The sequence below is a fragment of the Monodelphis domestica genome, chromosome 1 (genome assembly GCF_027887165.1).
Source record: "Monodelphis domestica isolate mMonDom1 chromosome 1, mMonDom1.pri, whole genome shotgun sequence".
In the NCBI taxonomy this organism is placed as follows: domain Eukaryota; kingdom Metazoa; phylum Chordata; class Mammalia; order Didelphimorphia; family Didelphidae; genus Monodelphis; species Monodelphis domestica.
The window spans coordinates 480654596-480675799 of NC_077227.1; the positions used below are offsets into that span (position 1 = coordinate 480654596).

The window sequence follows — 21204 nt, forward strand, 5'->3', positions numbered from 1 at the left end:
GAGAAAGTACATGGAGAACTTTTCAAACACTATATACATGTCATCTATTATTGTTAATAATAAAATATTCCTAATATCTTAAAAGAACCATATTTCAGAACTACTCACTAAATCTTCAACTGTTAACTCAGTGACATTTGTAGCTGTATAGTCTGCAAGAAGCTTCTCTCCTTCATAACATAACAGATCATTAGTATTTCTGCTAAAGATTCAGAAATACAAATTTCCCCCTATAAAACAGTAAAAAAAAAACAAAACCCCCCAAAACAACCCTATCACACATGTTCAGTTTTTTTATCTTGAAAAGGAATAATTTATTGACAAATACCCAATATCCAGTTTAAGGAGAAGAAAGATTTCCCATCCCTGCATCTTCCTTCTTTCTTACTGTTCCCCAACTAACAAATTTAGCCACAAATAATAAACTTGATAAAAGGAACTACACAGTATGTTTCCTACTGTATCTGCTTTCTAACATTGCATGGAATGCAGCCCCCCAGGATTAATAAACAGATACTAGTGTATTGGAACTTGCTTCTCTAGAGTATGGAGAGCATTAAGGCTGAACAAAACAGGATCATCTTGGGCTGGAGGGAACATTTCTTCAGCCAGTGAGATTTTATTGATATGTATACAAGCAAACAGACTTTAATCCCACTGCTGAGAGCCAATAAGGCACAAAACTTCACCCTCAAAATGATGCCTCACATTAGGCTGGGCAATTGCCTTGAGAAATAATGCCAAATGGCATAATTCTGAAAACAAAAAAGAAAAATCTCAGAGCTCCTGAGAAACATGGATATTAGGAAGTTAACAAAACCACAAGTCAGACTCCTGATAATCCTAATCAACTCTTTCCATCCACCTCCAGCCTGTCTTGGGGGAGGGTCTAGTCCTGCTTCTCATTAAGTCTATTTTCTGAATTTATATCTGCTGTAAACAATGGCAAATTCAGATTTACAGACCAATAATGTACAATCATTTGGGCTTATTCTTAAGGAGAAAAGCCAGTAGGACAGGGAGATGGGCTATTGTCATTTAAAAGTTGCTTAAGACAAAGGTTTATCTCTCATCTGGTTTTGACCTTCCCTGCTGTCTAGCAGCCTTTGATCTGATTAGCTAAAGTCAGGAACCTGCTAGATGCTACTGCAGCACTTCAGAGGAGAATAGAGAAGCAAGTTTCATACACTCAAATAAAGTTAGGGAGTGAATTAGATAAACACATCAAGTGGCAAAGGCATGCTACCATAAGGGTTAAAAGCAAAACCACAGAGTGCTCAAAACCCAGCTTTAGAACTCTCAATTTCTTTATATAAAAAGATTATAAACTAGTAAAGCATAAGGCGATGTAAGGCTTGCATTTCGGCTTCAGAATTCCAAGATATTTATCTAACATGAGGCTAAAGCTGCTTTACTTTGTTTTGATTTTTGAAAAGTCCACTGCATTTAAAAAATAAAGATTTTTGTTTTGTTAAAGCTTGAGCATTTGTGCAACAACCAGGCAGCTGCTAATTAGAATCTCCTTTCTGGGGGGCTCAGGAAAATGGACAGTTTTATATCCCAACAACCATTTTTTGGGGAAAAAAATAACTAAGCTAGTTAGAATCTTTTAGGTTACTTATAGGAGCTTTCAGAATTTGAGGGAAGAGAGAAAAGAAGCAAAATTTTCAAAGAGTTTGTTCCATAATTATACTTCTTTCCATTCTCAAAAAGAAATCTTTTTGGGCATTCAGCTAAGCTATGTAGTGTTTTCCAAATGGGAGTTCACACCTTTGATTCAAAAAACCCTTTCTATACTCAATGAGGAAATCATGCCCATTTACATGTACCTCCCAGAAAGAATAGCACAGTGATACATTTCATCTATAAACTTTAGTGTAAAATATCTGTGTATAAAACTTTTTTTGTTCTCTATTTTACTCAAATCCAGCAGCAAGTGTCTATATATGTATGGATATGAATTCTCAAAACTGGACTCTGTCCATTTCCTGGTTTGAATTATCATTATATTGGGTTTTTTTTTTTTTCTGCAGAGTTGCTCATGATGAGTTGAGAGGATTCTTGAACTCATTCAGTAGCAGAGGAAAGCTCCAAAGCTGTTTAAAAAGGAGCATGATCCTGCAGGGGTTTATCACTGCTTCCTGTTGGTGAAGGAAGGTTGTCACTGTCATTCTCTCTGCCACCGACGACTTTGGACTGCAAAGGGGCAGAGACAAAGAAAGAAAAATGTATAAGAGCAATGGTTCTAAACTGGTTAGATTCCCTAAGAACTCTGGAAAATGCCATGGTCAATCCTGACTTAAAAAGGTTAATAATTAAGTAGGCCATTCTCCCACCCCTTGATAAAAAAAAAGGCAGACTACAGTGGAAGGGCCAAAATAAGCTATACATTTTCAGACATGACCAATATATTGATTTGTTTTATTTGATTATGTGCATTTGTTAAATGGAAGAATTTGGAATAAGGATGGAAGGGATAAAGAAGTTAACGGGAATTGATGGGGTGGGGGAGAAAAGAGAATAAAACAAAAAAATTTCAGAAGGAAAAAAGTTCAGAAGGTACATAAACAGGATAATTTTCCTATTCATTAAGTTTAATATACTATTTAAGAACAAATTATAAATACAAGTTCAAGGTGTAAAGTATATCTATATCTATACATATATATATACATACATACATACATATATATATATATATATATATATAATTTTTGTTTTAAAATAAAACCCTTACCTTCCATCTTGGAGTCAATACTGTGTAATTGGCTCCAAGGCAGAAGAGTGGTAAGGGCTAGGCAATGGGGGTCAAGTGACTTGCCCAGGGTTACACAGCTGGGAAGTGGCTGAGGCCAGATTTGAACCTAGGACCTCCCATCTCTAGGCCTGGCTCTCAATCCACTAAGCTACCCAGCTGCCCCCTCAAGGTGTAAAGTATAAGCTTGCTATTTATATACTGGAATGTTTGTGTTGATTGAAATCATAATAAAAAGTTTCAATTTAAAAAATAGACATTTCCAAAATGTACTCAGGATAGATCTTGTAAATCTTCTCTTGAGATTAAACTTTTCTCTTTAAGTAGCTGTACTTACAGAAAAAAACTGTAAAACAGTAGATTAGTTATAAGTATTACTACCTTTATGGTCCCAACTCGATCTTCAAAAGACTTGAAAGTTGCAGAGTTCCTTTAAAGAGAAAGAGGGGATATAAATTGTAAGGAGCAAGTGAAATACTTTCACCTGGAAAAACTGCCTCTGGAGAGAAGTCTCAATTAAGAATATCTCCTTGGGTTCTAACTGTAGTCAGTCAGGAAACAGACATAAAATGATTAATTTGGTCAAACATTCTCTGCTGATGCTGATCTCTCCCATCTCTATAACTTTGCCCAACTTGTCCCTCATGTCTGGAATACATTACTTTCTTATCTCTACCCAGAGATTCCTTCAGAGCTCAACATAGGTGTCAACTATTCTATGAAAGCTTTTCTGGTACCCCTAATTATTAGCATTCTTCTTAAAATTACTTTGTATTGTTTTGTTTACTTGATAACTATTGTATCCTCCACCTCCTTTCCTCCCAGTAGAATAGAGGCTACTTTCCAGCAGAAACAATTCATTTCTGACTCTTATCTCCAGCACCTCGGATAGTACTTCATATTTAGCATCAACCTGAAATGAATCAGTGACTTCTTCAAATGTGCTTTCCACCCACCAACAGCCCATTTCCTTTGCATCTTAGATACTTATGTACAGGTTTCCTCCCTCCCTCCCTTAGATTTTAAATTCCTTGAGAAAAGGAACAAAATTTTCTTCATCTTTGCATCTCCAGTGCTGAGCAGTGCCTTGCACAATAGTGGGTATTGAGCATGTCTGAGGACTATGTCAAGTAAATTATAATTTATAATTAATTATAATAGGTTCACAAAAGATTTCTTTGATGTAGTTTACACTTATACAATCTAATCTTTACATGGAGATTTTTCCATATATAGGCAACCTTGAAGAAACTGATGTAAAATTAGCAATTTGGACTGAAAACTGACTTGGGTTTAGAGGTAGACACAAGGGAGTGCTGGGCTATTAATATATTAAGTTCAGTCTTGCCCAAATTTGCCATATAGATTCAAGATAACAGGAATTCAGAGGTGCAATTCTTTAGCAATCACTAAAATAAATAATTGAAAAAAGAAGAGCTGCTGACTATGAATAAAGAAAGACATAAAAGAGAAGAAGCAAGGAGAATCATCCAGGTCTAGAAAGTGACCTCATTTACATAATCTTATTTTCTTCAAATGAGCAAATCTGCTACTCCACCCAGGAACATTTCCAAGCAAATGCATCTATTACTTTTCAGGGCAATAGCTGGCTTGTAGGAAATTCCAGATGTGAATACCAAACTAGATTGTACTAGTGGCCACAAGGAGTTTAAAACAGAAGTTTCCTGAAAGTTAGCTTCAGGGCTGGTTCATAATATTTAGCACAGTTTAATGCAAAGATAAGTAGATTATGTCTATGGAGGTTTAAAAATATTTCCCAAGCTTCCACCACTTGGGCTCAAATAAAATAGTTCCACACAAACAGTTCTGGTGCCATATGAAGCCAAAATATTTGGGTTATTGTTCTGACCTCCCTAGTAGAAAACCACAATACCTAGACAAGAAAAAGTCCACAGGAATCTGATGGCAGTAGTTCTTTGGTATGAAAGACTAATACCTGATTAGCCTAACAAGCTAGGAAACCAATCAAGGATCCTTTGGGTCCTTTTAGATGTTTAATCTTGAAGCACTGTTTGGCAGGAGAATATTTTTCTCCAGAGACTTCATTAAGAACCTCATACCCATCCAACTAGGCTCCTCCTTACCAACTGAAAGTCTTTTTGCAACTTGAACTTTTAGGGAATGAAGGGAAAATGATTATTGTCTGTTCTACAAGTGAGGAAGACTGGAAATTATGAGGAGTGGTGGGAAGGTGAGCAATTTTTAAAGGCAAGCATCACAGGAAAGTCTATGTATCCCCAATCCTTCTGAATGCATTCTACACAAACACCTGGACTCTTAGTGAGTAACTGAAATCATTTATACATTACCTCATAGCTGGCATACTTATTGAATGACGAATGGAGTAGCTGCTACTTGGAAGCATTATAAAAGCAAAGAAGGAAGTAAGAGTTAATAATGAAATTCAGATAGAAATTGGAGGTTCCTAACAGGGTACTAAACGCTAATTAACAAAAATTCTACCTAACAGTATGCATCTTGATTATTGTTACACAACACAACTTAAAGGAATTATCAACTACAGAAGTGTTTTAAGAGCTCCTTCCACAATGGTAATAAAAATATTACATGACACCAAACTATTTGATCCAGTGCTATATATTCCTTTACCTCCCTTTGAAGTTCCCTCTGGGACTTCAGAGGGAAGGTTACAAGACTGTGATGTTATTCAGGAAGTCCAACAAGAGAAGACTACATTGTAAGAAAAAAAATCACAACTTCCTAAATATTCTGGTACAAATAATCTAGATTTCCTTAAGTGATTTTCTATCATAGTTCAAATAAAACTATGGCAAAGGAGATCTGAACAAATCTAAGTAGGTCAAAGTATTCAAAATCCAGTGTTTTGTATTTATAACTGGGATTTCCAAATGTAAAAAGTTAAACACAAATAGCAAATCTGTGGCTTGTTTTGCTTTTTAAAGTTTGGTTTATTCCCAACATAATGTGCCCAAAGCAGAAGCAATATCAGACTAGATCTTTTCCATGTAGCAGTGTAGAAAGAGTTCCTAAGTGCTGTCCACTAAATGAGACAAAATTTAATTTGAAAACAGACAAAAGGGGGCAGCTGGGTAGCTCACTGGATTGAGAGGCAGGCCTAGAGCCAGGAGGTTCTAGGTTCAAATCTGACCTCGGACATTTCCTAGCTGTGTGACCCTGGGCAAGTCACTTAACCCCCATCACTCAGTCCTTACCACTCTTCTGCAGTATTGGTTCTAAGGTGGAAGGTAAGGGTTTCAAAGAAAAGAAAAGAAAACAGGCAAAACATCTCTTAGAAAAATCAGGAAACAGCAGTGATTTAAAGGAAGAAGTATATATCACCAATTAGATAATGAGACAGGTATAGGAGTCAGCGTAACTCTTCCATATGAAAAAAGCATCTCAAAACAAGCTGTTTTTCAAAAAGGAGAAAATGCAGAAGTTCTAAAACAGTGATGGCAAGTCTTTTAGAGATCAAGTGCTCAAACTGCAGGGAGAGGGGGAGGGGAGCTGCCCCACCCCATGTCCCTCTAGCTTTCTAAGTAGTGAACTCTGTGCTGGGGTGGTGGGTATGCCCACAGAGAGGGCTCAGAGTGCCTCCTCTTCTGGCATGCATGCCATAAGTTCACCAACATGGTTATAAGGTATGCAATTCCAAAACAGCTGCCACTGAATTAGCATTTCTAAAAAAACCCCATACCTTCTATCTTTCTTGGTGTCATTTCTAAGACAGAAGAGCAGTAAAGGTAGGCAATCAGAGTTAACTGACTTGCACAGGGTCACACAGGTAGGAAGTAACTGAGGTCACATTTGAACCCAAGACCTCCCAACTCCAGGCCTGACACTATATACTATGCTACACTCAGATGCCCCCACTGCGTTATTAGAACCAATGTCTCAGCTTTTAATTAAGGGGGAAATGGCACAAATTCTAAAATACGATGGAAAACTTCCTAAAACCACTGCTTGATGTAGAACACTAGAAAGTCACAGTCTAGGATTATTTAGGACACATCACACACATAGAAATGAGAGAACACACACATGCCCCTCACCCTCTTCCCTGGTCCCACTCTGACTTTCTGTGAATATTGGTCAGCTAGAATTAATTTAGTATCAGTCTTATCCTGCTTTCTGGAGAAAGCATTTCTCATTATAGTGGGTTAGTCTTACCTAAAGGAATGTGAGAAGGGATGAGCCCTAAAAAACACAAAATAATTGGCAGCAGGAAGAAAGAAACAAAATACAAAATTAGGCAAGGAAATCCAGCCATCCAGACCTGTTCAATAGCCCCTCTGTTCCAGAAAACCAACCCCCATAGCCCCTCCTCTTTAGCAAGCCACTTACACAAGGTTTTTTGACTCCAAACTATAATACCTCCTTATACCGAAATAAGCTTGAAGAGAGGCTAAGAAGCCCAAGAGCCCATATGTGCAAACTCATTTACTATAATGGCCAACAAATAACTACCTCTCCAAAATCTGAGTGTTGTCATCACTGATCTTGCTCCTGTGAGGGTGCATAATTATACTATAGCACTATACAAGGCTCCTGACCCCAAACTACTGAAGTACTACATGTTCCAGTAAAAAAAAAGGCAGACCCAAACTGAATGCATAACTATTCATGCAGCACACGTGGTATTTTGATCTTTTAGTAGTTTATATTCAATACCATAAAATGTTTTCAAAGAAATCCTTATGCATTCATAACCCTTTTCTGAACCACTAAAAAAAGAGCATTAAAAAGTAAGAGAGATACAAACTGTGAAACAAGTTGACTTCCATACATGCAGTGTTTGACTCTGTGATGTTCAAAATTTCCATATGATAATTAAAGGGCATTTTAGGACCTCTCAAACATGTACCTGCCCAGTTGACAGTTTTCCCTCAATTTAATATCTCATGGTCAAGGGTCACATCCTTGTTAATTAATTAGCTTTGCATCAATAATTTGAAGTACTTTTTTCAGCATCTTAAATGAATACCAAGGCAAACTGAACAAATAAGCTGAATGAAAAGTAGAGATACTTGGATTAGCTGGTTTGGTTAAAATATTTATTTTTAAATTTGCAGTAAGATTTTAAATCCATTGTGGATATCATCAGATAAGCTCCTTTCCAAGATTATTTTTCAAACACTTTGGTGTCAAAGAATCATCGATCTTCATAGTATGACTAAATATTAAAAAATCAATGTCCTTCTACTCTCAACAATCTGGAGGTTGCATGAGGAAGTTACCAGAGATTTCTCACTATAATAATGAAATGACTTAAGAACATTAGAAATATAAGACTAAGTCAGATCAGTGGTTCTAAAAGTTCAGAATTCTTAGGCAAAGACACAAAAGGGATATAACCATGAGCAAGCTATATACTTCCTTTCTGTGAAAGTGCCCACAAAAGGTCTAGAATGTATTTTGAAAGTTCATCCCATAATGATCCAGTATGGAACTAACTACCCCTTCAGGATTTACCTAAATTCCTGCTTGAATCTAATTATTTTGTCAAGGAATGGTGCAGACTTGAGGTTTAAAATTCATGAATGGAGTCAAAGATCTTGCTTTAGTCAGTTTAAGAAAAAACAACAGTACTACTTTAAAAGTATACTAAGAATTTTCAAGGAATTCTTAGAAGTACACAGAATGGAAGTCATCAGAAAGTTTACTTGGGAACTATGACCAAGTATAGTCTATGTTCAGGAGAGCTTGATAGAAGTACCACCTCTAGGAAATCAGCAAGAAAAGGTTAATTCCTTTAGTTGCCTTAAATTTCATCAGTCAAATAGAAAAGAAAATTTGGTCTCCTTTTACTAAAAGGGGGGAAGCAATGAATTCAAGACTTAGTTTTGACTTCCAACTCCCTATCTCCTCCTTGCACAGGACCCAGATACACACAGAACAGCAAGACAAAGTAGAAAAAGTGGTAGATTAGTGTAAATAAAGAAATAATGGAAATATTTTTACTCATTCAAAGGAAGTCTCTTCACTGCAGGCAAGTGACTACACTCCCCTTAATCTATGATCACATGCACTGAGGACAATGAATCACAATTTTCACAAATGGGAAGTCTTCTGTCATCCTCAAAATTTAACATTCAATTTCAGTAGTTACAAATTGTACAGATTCCCAAAACCTGAATAAATCTTCTTAGATCCAGTACCAAGAAAACAAAGGAGATACAGCTAGTTCCCCTTGTAAATATACAAAACTAGAAATAGGATCTCCTGTTAAAGGTCTTCCAATGAGGAAAAATTCCTATTTTATATGCTTTAACAAAAAAAAAAAGGGTAAGTCAGTCTTCTGACTCTTACTTAGTTTGCTGGATATCAGCATTAAAATTTCAGTCAATCTTATATCAATTTCCATTCAGGACAACTTGATAGAATTAGAGAAACATCTAGTTTAAATGAGCTGGATGAAGTTCCATATATGAATAAATCAACAATTAAAAAAACTCTAATTTTTTCATTTACAAGATATAAATATTGGCCTACATCTCAAACTAACAATGTTATATAACAAACGAACTATCCTTTATCCTTCATCCTTTTTTAGAAGTCAAAAGACTTCTAAAGAAATTCAGCCACTACAGAGATTGGGGTGGGAGAATGAAAGGGGACCATGAATGCAGAACATTATATACATTGGACTCAGTTGATATGTCAAGTTAGTTTTGTTAAACTGCTTTTAGCTATTCTTTTTAACTCAGTAGAGTGAAGAAAATATTTGGAAAGAAAGGTGACATAAAACTAAATGTTATCAAGAAAAAAAAATTTAAGTCATACATGTCAAATATTTGTTGTTTTCCAGATCTCCTTAGCTGTTTTTCCAAGTATTTCAAATAAAAGAAAAAAGTATTTTAAGGCAAAGCATCTCCAACAAGTGGCATTTGAGAAAGTACATTCTCAAAGAGGCATTAGCATGTTTAAAAAAACTAATCTTTGTGAATGACTTTTACTGGTCAATAACTAGTACTTTTCTCAATTTACTCTTTATCTATCAATAGACAAATTATAAAGAAAATGAGAATGTACCACTAACTAAGCAGCATGTGATCAGAGATTACCCACCAGTGCTTACCACTGAGCTCCCCACAGGCCCAGGGAGGGAAGGAAGAGGCCCCAAAATTGCAGCTTCAATGAAAGAACTGTCCAGTGTAATTTCAAATGAAACGTTACAGGAACTTGCACAAAATACCACCAGAACTTGCTTTTTAGGTATTAAACATGTTGTATATTTTATTAAAGACTAATATACATATTTCAGCTTTTTTTTGGGGGGGGAGGCAAAGCCTTCTTCCCCCATCCACATAAAACATGGAGAAAGTGATGTCTGTAACCATTAGTTAGAAATACTTGCAAACATACTATGTTGTCTCCTTTACTTCAGAAGAGAGAAAAAAAAGTAACACTTGCTTTAAAGGGACACCTTTCAGTAAAATTGGCTACAAACGTCTGAAAGATACACTGAAATACTCCTATTTTAACTTGTCTGAAAATAATATATATCAAGCAAAATATGGAAGCATCACTGGGACACAATCTTACTTTGTATTTGCTTCCCATTAAGAACTTTCTCTGCTCATCACTTTCTAATTTATGAGCTAGATGACTCTGAAGCAAAATAAATCTCAAGTAAAGGAAAATTCACTCCTTCTACACAAAAGAAAAATTAAATTAAAAATTGGATTACATAAGAAGTACAAATATCAGAGTAATTATAGCTTTCCTATGGTCTGTTTAGGTTTTTTAAATACTTATCAATTGTACTTAGATAATCCACCATGAAAATAGATCCACCAGAGTCCAAATTCTTATATAAACTTTAAAATTCCATCAGATGTCGATTAAAATACTAATTTCTATCTCTACAAAATTTAAGAATTAGCAGTTGTCCTTCACTTACTTTTATCAGATTTAGAAAAACAAATTATTAAAGAAAAAAGATTCATACTACACAAGCTATTTGTATAATGCTTACAGGAATATTTTGTCTAATTTATACTACTGTCAAAGTCAGATACCAACATTACATGAATTTATAGTATTCTGCATGCATGCTGCTATAAGCAATATCATAAGCCAAATCTCAATTATGTATTGATAAAGGCTGAAATGTAGGAAAATGAAGTTTTAGAACTGTCACTAACAATTTCTGTCATTAACTGCAATATAACAATGAGCAAATCATTTAAACTCAGTTTCCTTATCTCAAAAATGAGACAGGCTGGATGTGGTCTCTAAATCACTTTGCCACTAACTCTTAGTAGTCTAAATTTATTTTAGGATTATCTACAACCTTAGCACCACAAAACCCAGAATGGTTACCAAAGAGCAGGATGTACTAATTTCCTAATCTCTCCTCTGTCCTGGGGCACTCAAATGGACATGCTCTTAAGCAATGTGACAAAAGTCAGGCAGCAGGAAAAAGGGGTAAGTAGCTGAGATCATCAGACCATGTGTTAAATCTGTGACCATCATACTTTGGCAAGTCACAACCCTACAATCAATTCTCATTCTCATTTCTCTAATAAACTCTTCCCTAACAGAAAACCAGGCCAAATATTAATGAAATTTCAAATGAAAGGAGTCCTACCTCATATCTCCAAACTTTCTGCTGATAGCAGAACCCACATTAGACAGGGCAGCTGAAGTCTTCTGTCCTGCCTGGGAGAGAGTTTCCTGAGTCTTCTTGTAACTAGATAGAAGAAAAATAAGTTAAAACAGCTAACTAACCAAACAAGATACAAAACAAACCCACAAAGCAAGGAAAGAGCAACCCTACATTCAGAAAAGATGCCCCAAAGGAAAGATTCAAGTAAGTTAGTGAATAGTGGTGTTGCCACAGAAAAGTTTCTCCTCCACTTCTACATGGGGTCCTTTTCTACAGTGCCCCTATGAAAGGGAAGGGCTCACAAGCAGTGTTATATTACATTTTTTTTGAAAGCATGTAACCAAGTCAATTTGAATCTATCTTGCATTCCTTCTCCCATACTATATTCACAGTTCTCAAGGATGTTGAATCAAACTTTCATCACCAAACAACAAGAAAGATCTGGATGGTAGTGCAAAAAAATTGGACCCAGAATGACAGAGACCATTAGGGATGTGACAACATGACAGGAGAAACTAGTGCCATTTTTGGAGGCAAGAGCTAGGAAAATCCTCTCAGTTACTTTCAGCCACACTTAATTAAGCTAATTATTAATGAAAACATTAAATTAAAATTTTTTAAAATTTAAAATTAAAACATTAAGCTAATATGCACCATTTTTATTACCTTAATTTATACTTTCCTCATCAAGAGTACATCAGTATTATGCCAGTATGCGAAGGGTAGTTAATAGCAAAGATCTAGAATAAATCCATTTTTCTGCCACCTGTGTTCTAAATGCACACATTTTCAGTGTTTATTAGTTTTTTTCCTGTATTATTTCACACATAAGAATAAAACAAATACAAGAATTTTCTTGTGCTATTTCCATAATTTCCCTTTAGGACTGGATATAAATTTCAATTTTTAACACAATCATTTCAAATACCATTATTTACAGAATTTCATCTTGAATTTAATACTAAGGTGGACATTTGTGTTTTAGTTCCTTTTCCTTCCACCAAAAGTTACTAAGCACATCTGCCTCCTCGAGGGTATTTTTGAAGTTATTTTCATTATTTAGGGTAAGGAATTTGGCACTAGCACAAAACTTAGTGACTAAGTTATAGCCAATAACTATTCCAAAGGAGACAGTATCTGAGTCAAGAGTTAGAATCTTCAACTGCCTCTTTTCATTTAGCAAACATTACGAACAAAAAGTTAAAGCTTACTCCTCGAGATTCAAAGTACCTTGAGAAGCAACCATAAGTCATATAGTCTCTGGTATAGCATCAAGAGCTTTGATAGAGGGGCAGTTAGATGGCACAGTGGAGAGAGTGCTGGCCTACAGTCAGAAAGGCTCATCTTCCTGAATTAAAATCTGGTCTCAGACACTTACTAGATGTATGATTTTAGACAAATAAATTAACCCTGCACCTCAATTTAAAAAAAAAAATGCTTATAGCCATGTCATCCAGGGTCAAATGAGAAGAAATCTTTGGTGAAGTTAAATATATCTCAACTTTGAAATAAACAAGATTTAGTCTGCTGAGATAGCCAGTCTGTAGAAAGTTACTATTCTACATCAATAACACTGTTTATATTAGTTCATGCAAGTGTCTAATAAAGTGATCTCTAATAAGATCACAATCAGGCTGTTAAGTCATTTGGTTAAAGTTCAAAAATAGAAGACCTTTCCCTTTTTAATAATGTGGTATCATTTCAGAAATTAATCTTCTAAAATATTTTTTTTCATGTTACTTACCTATTCAAAATTCTTCAATGAGTCCCACTGGCTACAAGTTGAAACTCTTCAAGCTGGCATCCAAGGACCCCCACAATCTGGTGCCATTCCAACTAGCCAATCTAATTTCTTGGTATACCCAACACAAAATTCTTATCGGGTCAAGATAATGTCTTCCAAATACTCACTCCATTCTCATTCTCACTATAGCAATTATGTTCATACTATTCTCTACTCCTCTTCACCTAACTAAATCTTACTCATCTTTCTAAGATCTCTTTGAAAGTTTCTAATTATGCTCTGTCACACTGATCTTTTATTATCTGTATCACACACGCTAACCCTTGACTAGTAGTGTCTTAAGGGGTCCTCCAATAGATTCCTGTGTGTAAGTCTTCTTACCTCAACTATAAAGTTCTTTAAGAATGTTTCCCTCAAATGCCAGCACAGTTTTTGGGACAAAGGTGGTACTCAATGAACCTTTATTTGATTTGGAGTGGGTAAGTAGGGGACAATTCAATTCTAAGCCTGATATGAATACTCTGGGTTTTAAGTCAGGGGGAAATTTATTTAATTAAACCCTTACCTTCCATCTTAGAATCAATACTAAGAATGGTAAGGGCAAGGCAATGGAAGTTAAGTGACTTGCCCAGAGTCATGCAGCTAGGAATTGTCTGAAGTCAAATTTGAACCCAGGACATCCCATCTCTGGAAAATTATTTATTTTGGGTTTTTTTAACTTAATTTTTCCCAATCCCTCCCTAGATTTATGTGTGACCAGATCCCATAGGCTGGCTTTCTTAAAGCATTATATACTAATCTTCTATACTTGTCATATATTAAACTATATTTTATTTCTTTACATATGATCTCCCCCTGCTAAATTACAAATTCCTTAAAGCAGAGAAACCTGGATTTGAATGCCTTCTTTTCTATATATTAGTTGTGTGACTATGGCACAGTCCCTTAACCTCAGCCTCCTTACCTATAAAATGAAGATAACTATAGCACTTACTTCAGTGATATAGTGAAGATCAAATGAAATAATCTATATAAAGCATTTGCAGACCTTAAACTAGTATAAAATTGTCAGCTATTATATCCTCCAGCACAGGGTACTATGAATAACTTAACAGGAGTTTAATAAATGTTGAATCAAAGAAATGGACATGAAAATATTCATTTTATTGCCAACTAGTTCTTACACTATAATGCAAGACATACTTTGTCAAAGTGAAAAAAATTAACAGCCTACTAAAACAATGGCAAAAAAATCCCACTCCCAGATTTCCTATAGTCAGCAATTGGTAAGAATGCTACATACACAACCAGGCTTAGAAAACAGATTCTTCAAAATGTCCTCCTATGAGTCCAATGTGTAACTAACATTTCCAAGAGTCAAGAAAGTCTGTCTACTTAAAAAACAAAATGTAGTAACAACCATAACATCAAATGTTAGATCTGACCAAGGTCTGGAATCTCAAGGGTCCAAAGAGACTCTACTTTTTTTTAGTAATACAAGTCATCATATCTTAGAATTTAACGGGACACCTTGGAGATCATCCAGTCCAACCCTATCATTGTACTAAGAACTAAGTAACGAGAAAATCAATAAGTCTCTGAGAATTTAAATTACTTCCCCAAGGCCAAACAATTAGTGACAGGTATAAGAAAACAACTCTTCAGGAATATTTTTCCTTACCAGAAAGTATAATCTTCAATGTGAAGCAACTGAAATAAATTATTTTACTCAAATACTCAAAAAAAGTTGAATAGCTCAGGTAAAATGCTCCATCAAAGAAAGAAAATCTTGCATACCTTTTTTTTTAAAAAAGAAACCACCATATGTTTGAAAGGGATATTTTTTAGCATCACTTTCTTAATAATAATGAAAATTACATTATATTCTTCATTTGTTTCAACCAAATGATTAGGATCTGTCTTCCATTATCTACCTTGTCAGCAAGCCTGTTCTATGCTACCAACCAAACAATATCACACATGCAAATTCAGTCAGTCAGAAGGTTCCTTACTACAGAATAGCAAATCTCACATAAAAATCTATTACAATTATGGAATGGTTCTAGCACCAAATGATGAACCCAAGAAGAACATGTTACTCACTGTCCAGAATCCTGCTGGCAAAAAGTAAGGCTATTCTTCTTTTCTCTTAGGTTAACAATATTTAGTCACATCTTACACTTTGATTTTATTAAAAGTTCCTAAACTAAGTGAATCAGGTACAAATTTTATGAAGAAAAAATAGATCATTTTATTTACATACGTAGGGTCACAATTACTTTTAATCTAATACCAGTTAAACTGCTAGGAATCTGTTTTTCAAATCAAAAGAAGCTTAACAGGACTGTCTCTATGATAAACAAACCACTTGCAAAATATAATTTTAGAAATTCAAAACAAGGCCTAATCTTCAAACTTGACTTAAAAATGCATAAAAAACCATGTAAACATTATATAATCTCATCTGCATTTTATGCTAAATAAAATGACAAGTAATAAGATTGAAATATAACAAGGAGGAAAACCTTCACCCAGAAAACAATGGTGGAACAATATCTTGAAAACAACAGTCCTAGATAGCAATATGGACAATACTTATAAGATAGGCTTGAAGGATCAACTTGGGTTAAAAAAAACAACAAAAAATGGAATTTAAGAATACCATGAAGGAATCACCCATATGAATTGATGTGGCACATTTTTAAAAATATACAGAAGAAGTGGCAAAAAACTGGAAAATGAGGGGATGTCACTCAATTGGGGAATGGCTGAACAAATTATGATATATGATGGTGATGGAATACTATTGTGCTATAAGGAATGATGAATTGAAGGATTTCTATAAGAACTGGAAAGACCTACATGAACTGATTCAAAGTGAAATAAGCAGAACCAGGAGAGCATTATACACAGTAACTGTGTATAATTGTGGGATGATCGAATGTAATTGACTTTGCAACTAAAAACAATGCAGTGATCCAGGACAATTTGGAAAGACTTATGAGAAAGAATGTTATCACATCTAGAAAAGGAAATGTTGGAGTAGAAATCCAGAAAAAAACATATGATTTATCACTTGTTTATATGGGTATATGATTTGAGGTTTTGATTTTAAAAGTTTACTCTGTTACAAAAATGAATAATATGGAAATAGATTTTGAGTGATTTTATATATATATATATATATATATACATATAAAACCCCAGTAGAAGTGCTTGTCAGCTTTGGGAGGGGTAAGGGAAGAGAGGAGGTAGACAACAAGAATCATGTAACCATGGGGAAAAAATATACACAAAGCAAAGAAAATAGACAAGATGAAAATTTTAATTTCAAAATAAAATTTTTCTATTAATTGATTTGCTTTGATCCTTGTATGTTAAAACTCCAAATGGAAGTTCTTCAAGGTAAACAAGGAGAAAAAAATTTTTGTTTCCACACTCTCAAAATAAGGCATAGGAGTTTAGTTTCTTTATCTTAGGGCTTTTCTTGCCTGTGGAAACTAAAACTGAAGGATGTGCTAAACAATTCATTAGGAAAAGAACCTGGACAAAGGGTAGATACTTTAAGACCCTGATGTCAATGAGTAGCATTTGTGAAGCATTCTACACTCCCCACCATATGTACTTTCTCCTTCCTCTGCTGTTCCCTTATCTTATTCTTCCTCCATTTTTCCTTCTTTTAGGCTGGCCTTTGGCTCTCAGTACCCACTCCTAAGCATTGTTCATCTTGGATCAAGAGGAGAGAATGAAAGAAGAAGAAAGAAAGGGGGTACTTATCCTCCAATGTTGACTTTCATCACAAGCCTGATCATTCCTATCAGTACTAATCTAAACTGCAAGTCAACTTGTGACTCAGGGTTTTTATTATCCTTACTCTCATAACTAAATGAAGCAGGGAACTACTGAGAGCGAGGTAATTTGTAGCTATGTTATGTTCTATAAATAGTGAAAAATTTTTCCCAATTGAGAAGGAAATATGAATCAAAGGAAGTAGGTAAGCACAGAAACTCTTAAGTTCATCAATGTTTTTTTTCTTTTAACCCAATACAAAAACAAAGAAAATTTTTGCACTAAAGTTTTAAACACTCACGCTTCTGAATTGGTTAATTTCTCATTCCAGTCCTCCAATGTGCTGCTTGCTGAAAGATATCTACAAATACATGGATGTTAGAAAAGATGGTACCAACATTCCTGGCAGCCACTTTCTATGTAATTAAATAAATGATGGGTATAGGCATTCAATCTTAACTAGAGTAATTTAACCTTTCCCCAACTAAAATCTGCCTGATTAAGGCACCAACTAGGTGGTTTACCAAGCAAATGGGGGGGAAAAACCTTTTGTTTCTATACTCTCTAAAAATAAGACTTAGGAGGAGCTGGATTATTTTAGGGATTTTCTTGCCTGTGTTTCAAGAGCAATGCTTTTAACCAGATTTCAAACCCAGTGAGTATATTTTCCTTCTATATTTCAGAAGCAAGCTATAGGTTTTGAAATAACATTTATAATTCTTACCATCATTAGGAATTAGTAACTAATTCATACGTAGCAGGAGCTCCTTATCCTTTCAGATACCAAGTTACCTCCCAAACATAACTAAAATAATAAATTAATATTCTTTTCTCACTAGAATATAAGTCTTAGTAAAGTTCTACAAGATACAGCAGCTTCTCCTTCCTATCTATGTGACCCTGGGCAAGTCACTTAAGCCCCATTGCCTAGCCCTTACCACTCTTCTGCCTTGGAATGAATACACAGTATTGATTCTGAATACACAGTATTGATTCTAAGATAGAAGGTGAGAGAGAGAGAGAGAGAGAGAGAGAGAGAGAGAGAGAGAGAGAGAGAGAGAGAGAGAGAGAGAGAGAGAGAGAGAGAGAGAGAGAGAGAGAGAGAGAGAGAGAGAGAGAGAGAGAGAGAGAGAGAGAGAGAGAGAGAGAGAGAGAGAGAGAGAGAGAGAGAGAGAGAGAGAGAGAGAGAGAGAGAGAGAGAGAGAGAGAGAGAGAGAGAGAGAGAGAGAGAGAGAGAGAGAGAGAGAGGAAGCTGGGTATCTCAGTGGATTGAGAACCAGGCCTAGAGAAGGGAGGTCCTAGGTTCAAATCTGGCCTCAGACACTTCCTAGCTGTGTGACCCTGGGCAAGTCACTTGACCCCCATTGCCTAGCCCTTACCACTCTTCTGCCTTGGAGTCAAGCCAACCTCACAAACACATCAGTTTAGGGCAAGGGAAGAGATGAAGTCACCATTAAAGCCCAAAAGTTCTAAGAACAGACTGAGTCAAACAAATAGTTGGCTTTCCAGCATGCCAGGAGTCTTCCCTTCTTCTTCTAGGACTGATTTTCCAGCTTAAATCTCCATTCCTACACAGCCACAATAGCCACCATTTATATTATCTCTGTTAATCTTCATGACAACTCTGTGAGGTATGTACTACTAATAATCATTTGCAGATGAGGAAACTAAGGCTTAGTGAAGTTAAGTGACTTCCCCAGGGTCACATATCTAGGGAAGAATTCAAAATTAGGTCTTCCTGACTCCAGGTCTAACATTCTATCTACAGTATGACCTATTCACTTTATGCTTCTCTAAATTCCAATTTTGGTTTTTCCAGTTGGAGATTTTTCCCTTCCATGCACAGCCATGGTGTTACCAGACATATAAGGACCCTTTTCCCACCTCAGGAAATATGACAACCACCTAACCTAATTTTATTTAGTTTAATCCTTTTCAGATTATCTGCATAATAAATTTGCCTTATATCCAAAGAAATCTGGATACCATAGCCTTTAACATGACATTAAAACTTCCATTGCAAGTACTAAACAAAGTATAATTACTGCTGGAGCATTGTTTGAGCAAACTAGCCGCAGAAAGCCAGGATTTGGGATCAAAACCACCAGGACTTAGCTCCTATGAGAAAAATCAAAGTACAAAGCTATAGCCAAACTGAGCTCAAGATAATGGTCCTCCATCACCTTCAAGTTAAGCTGTACTCCACTAGGGAACAACAGGGTTTCCTTTCCTTTCAAACACAGGAATTTTCTGCTCATGTTCTCTGATGACTACAGTAGCATTTCCTTCAAAACAAGACCCGGAAAAGTCCTGTAGAACAACCACTTCAAAAGTACTTCCTGCCTTGCCCACCTATAAAAATATATTCTAGCTAGATTAGAACCAACCTCATCTTCATCGACTCTGTATAAAACCTTAAATATAAGGATCTAAGTATAGAAAAAACTGTTTTATACGAGTAATCTATTCCAGTATCTACCCCTAAAATCTCTGTCAAAAAGAGATTAAAATTCTTTCCAAAGACTTTAAGGGATGCCTCACTAAAACCTCAAAGACATATGTAAGAACAGACCGGCTACAGCCAAAGTAACTGACTTGCTCTTAGAACAATCATAATGTAATCACTCCATAACAACTATCAGTGACCAGGATTTATCTAAACTTTGGTTCTTTCCTAATGTCCCACATAGCAATCCATACAGATAAGACGTTTAATACATGTTGGCTAAACAATCAGGGAAGAGAAAAATATTCTGTGAAGCTAGAGAACTTTAATTATCTTGATAATATCATCTAACTATATAGTTAAGAGCAAAATAAAATGAAGTTTTAAGTGTGGTCTAGTAACTGAGTGAAATTTCTTACAGCTATTGGCACCCTGATTTCCAAAAGTCAAGATATTTTTGGTCTCATTTTATTGATAATTGAGAGAGAGAAAACACCCAATTAGTCATCAGAAACCAAGCAAAGTTTACCCCAAGCACTCAGAGCCCTCCCTGCCACCTGAAAGAGAAGCACAGAACAGGAAGAATAAAGGTCAGAGTGGTGCTGACAGGCCAGATGAACTCACAGGTCAGACTGTGTCACTTTCTCATTCCACTCTCCAAGTTTCTCAGATGTTTTCACATAGCTAGAAACAGAAATTCTGGTGGTGAATTACTAGATCAAGATTCTAAATCAGGGTTCAAATTATATATTAAATAGTAGGGAAGAAATTATTAGAAAATACCTACTCACAGCCTGGAATTCTCATCATGCACAGCTAAATAGTTTTATCCTTTATCTTTAGTGATGTTTAGTTTAGTTTGTTTAGCATATGCTGTGTGACCTCATACAGAAAATGGCCACATGAAACCAGATTAAGGATCTAGAAGAAGTAATAAGTTCCTTTTCAGTTGAAATATTATTGGATATACATTGCTATCATTAAATAATGGAGCTCAGCTGAAAGTGTTTAGGGAGAAATGGGAAAGAAAAGAATTGATGGTTAGTAGCACCTGAAACCACATTTGCCTGACAACTTAAACACCTGTACTTAAAACAGTGCAATCTCTCAGGAATTAGAACTGATTCATGTTAGAATGGTTTGTGGAAAGTGCTAGTTCCACCACAGAATTGCAGCTTTTTAGAGAGGATCCTAGTTCACAAAGTACATATTCTTCTCCCCCACTTGACCACCTCAGATCACTGGTTATAACAGGAACCAGGAAATTAGAACAACGATCTATAAGAAAAGTTAGGATTACTTCTTCATTCTCCACCTTCTTTGAAAATCTGCAATTCTTCAAATACTAGGCCAGACATGTTGACAGGCCAGATGAACTCACAGGTCAGACTTAATTTGACTAGCCAAAATAAATATACATTTTAGATTAGAATAGTTATTAGGTTGGAAATTCCAAACTTATATGGCTAAGTCCTTATGTTCAGGAAAAGTATACATTTGAATTTGTATCATACTATATGTGCCAGCAAAAAAAAAAAAAAAATCAATCTCTAGTGTGAAATTAATTAGTACCCTTGATTTTGAATTCCTGTACATTATTCTCTTTTTCAATTCCTGCATGAAAATCAAGTTAGTTTTTCTACCTTTAAAAACAAAATTATGGAAAGTTATTAGCTCCATATTTGAATAATTAAAATTATATTTTCTAAGTTATATCACTTATTCCTTATATACTTTTACCAAGCAGATATAATTTATCTCTTTTCATTACAAACTTAACTCATTCTGAAAAAAGGCAGAAAGAATGGTCAGTCCCTGAGCACAACTGCATATCAGAAAGGTAGAAGCACATAATA

The 21204-nt window shown here is 35.4% G+C and overlaps 1 protein-coding gene across 6 annotated transcripts in view; it reads right to left on the reverse strand.

The window, feature by feature from the left end:
- Window positions 1-289: 289 nt before the first annotated feature.
- The window catches only part of TPD52L2 (TPD52 like 2), a 28453-nt gene continuing 7538 nt past the window's right edge, over window positions 290-21204 (reverse strand). The window contains exons 4-10 of one of the 6 annotated variants that reach the window (XM_007475528.2): window positions 19973-20032; window positions 17204-17263; window positions 11352-11453; window positions 6929-6955; window positions 5086-5127; window positions 3137-3185; window positions 290-2196 (exon numbers count right to left, since the gene is read on the reverse strand). In XM_007475528.2, coding sequence (XP_007475590.1) covers window positions 2101-2196; window positions 3137-3185; window positions 5086-5127; window positions 6929-6955; window positions 11352-11453; window positions 17204-17263; window positions 19973-20032 — 436 coding nt within the window. In that variant the 3' untranslated portion in view covers window positions 290-2100. The remainder of the gene's footprint in view (window positions 2197-3136; window positions 3186-5085; window positions 5128-6928; window positions 6956-11351; window positions 11454-17203; window positions 17264-19972; window positions 20033-21204) is intronic. The other 5 variants (XM_007475530.2, XM_007475532.3, XM_007475531.3 and 2 more) reach the window with 5 other exon arrangements.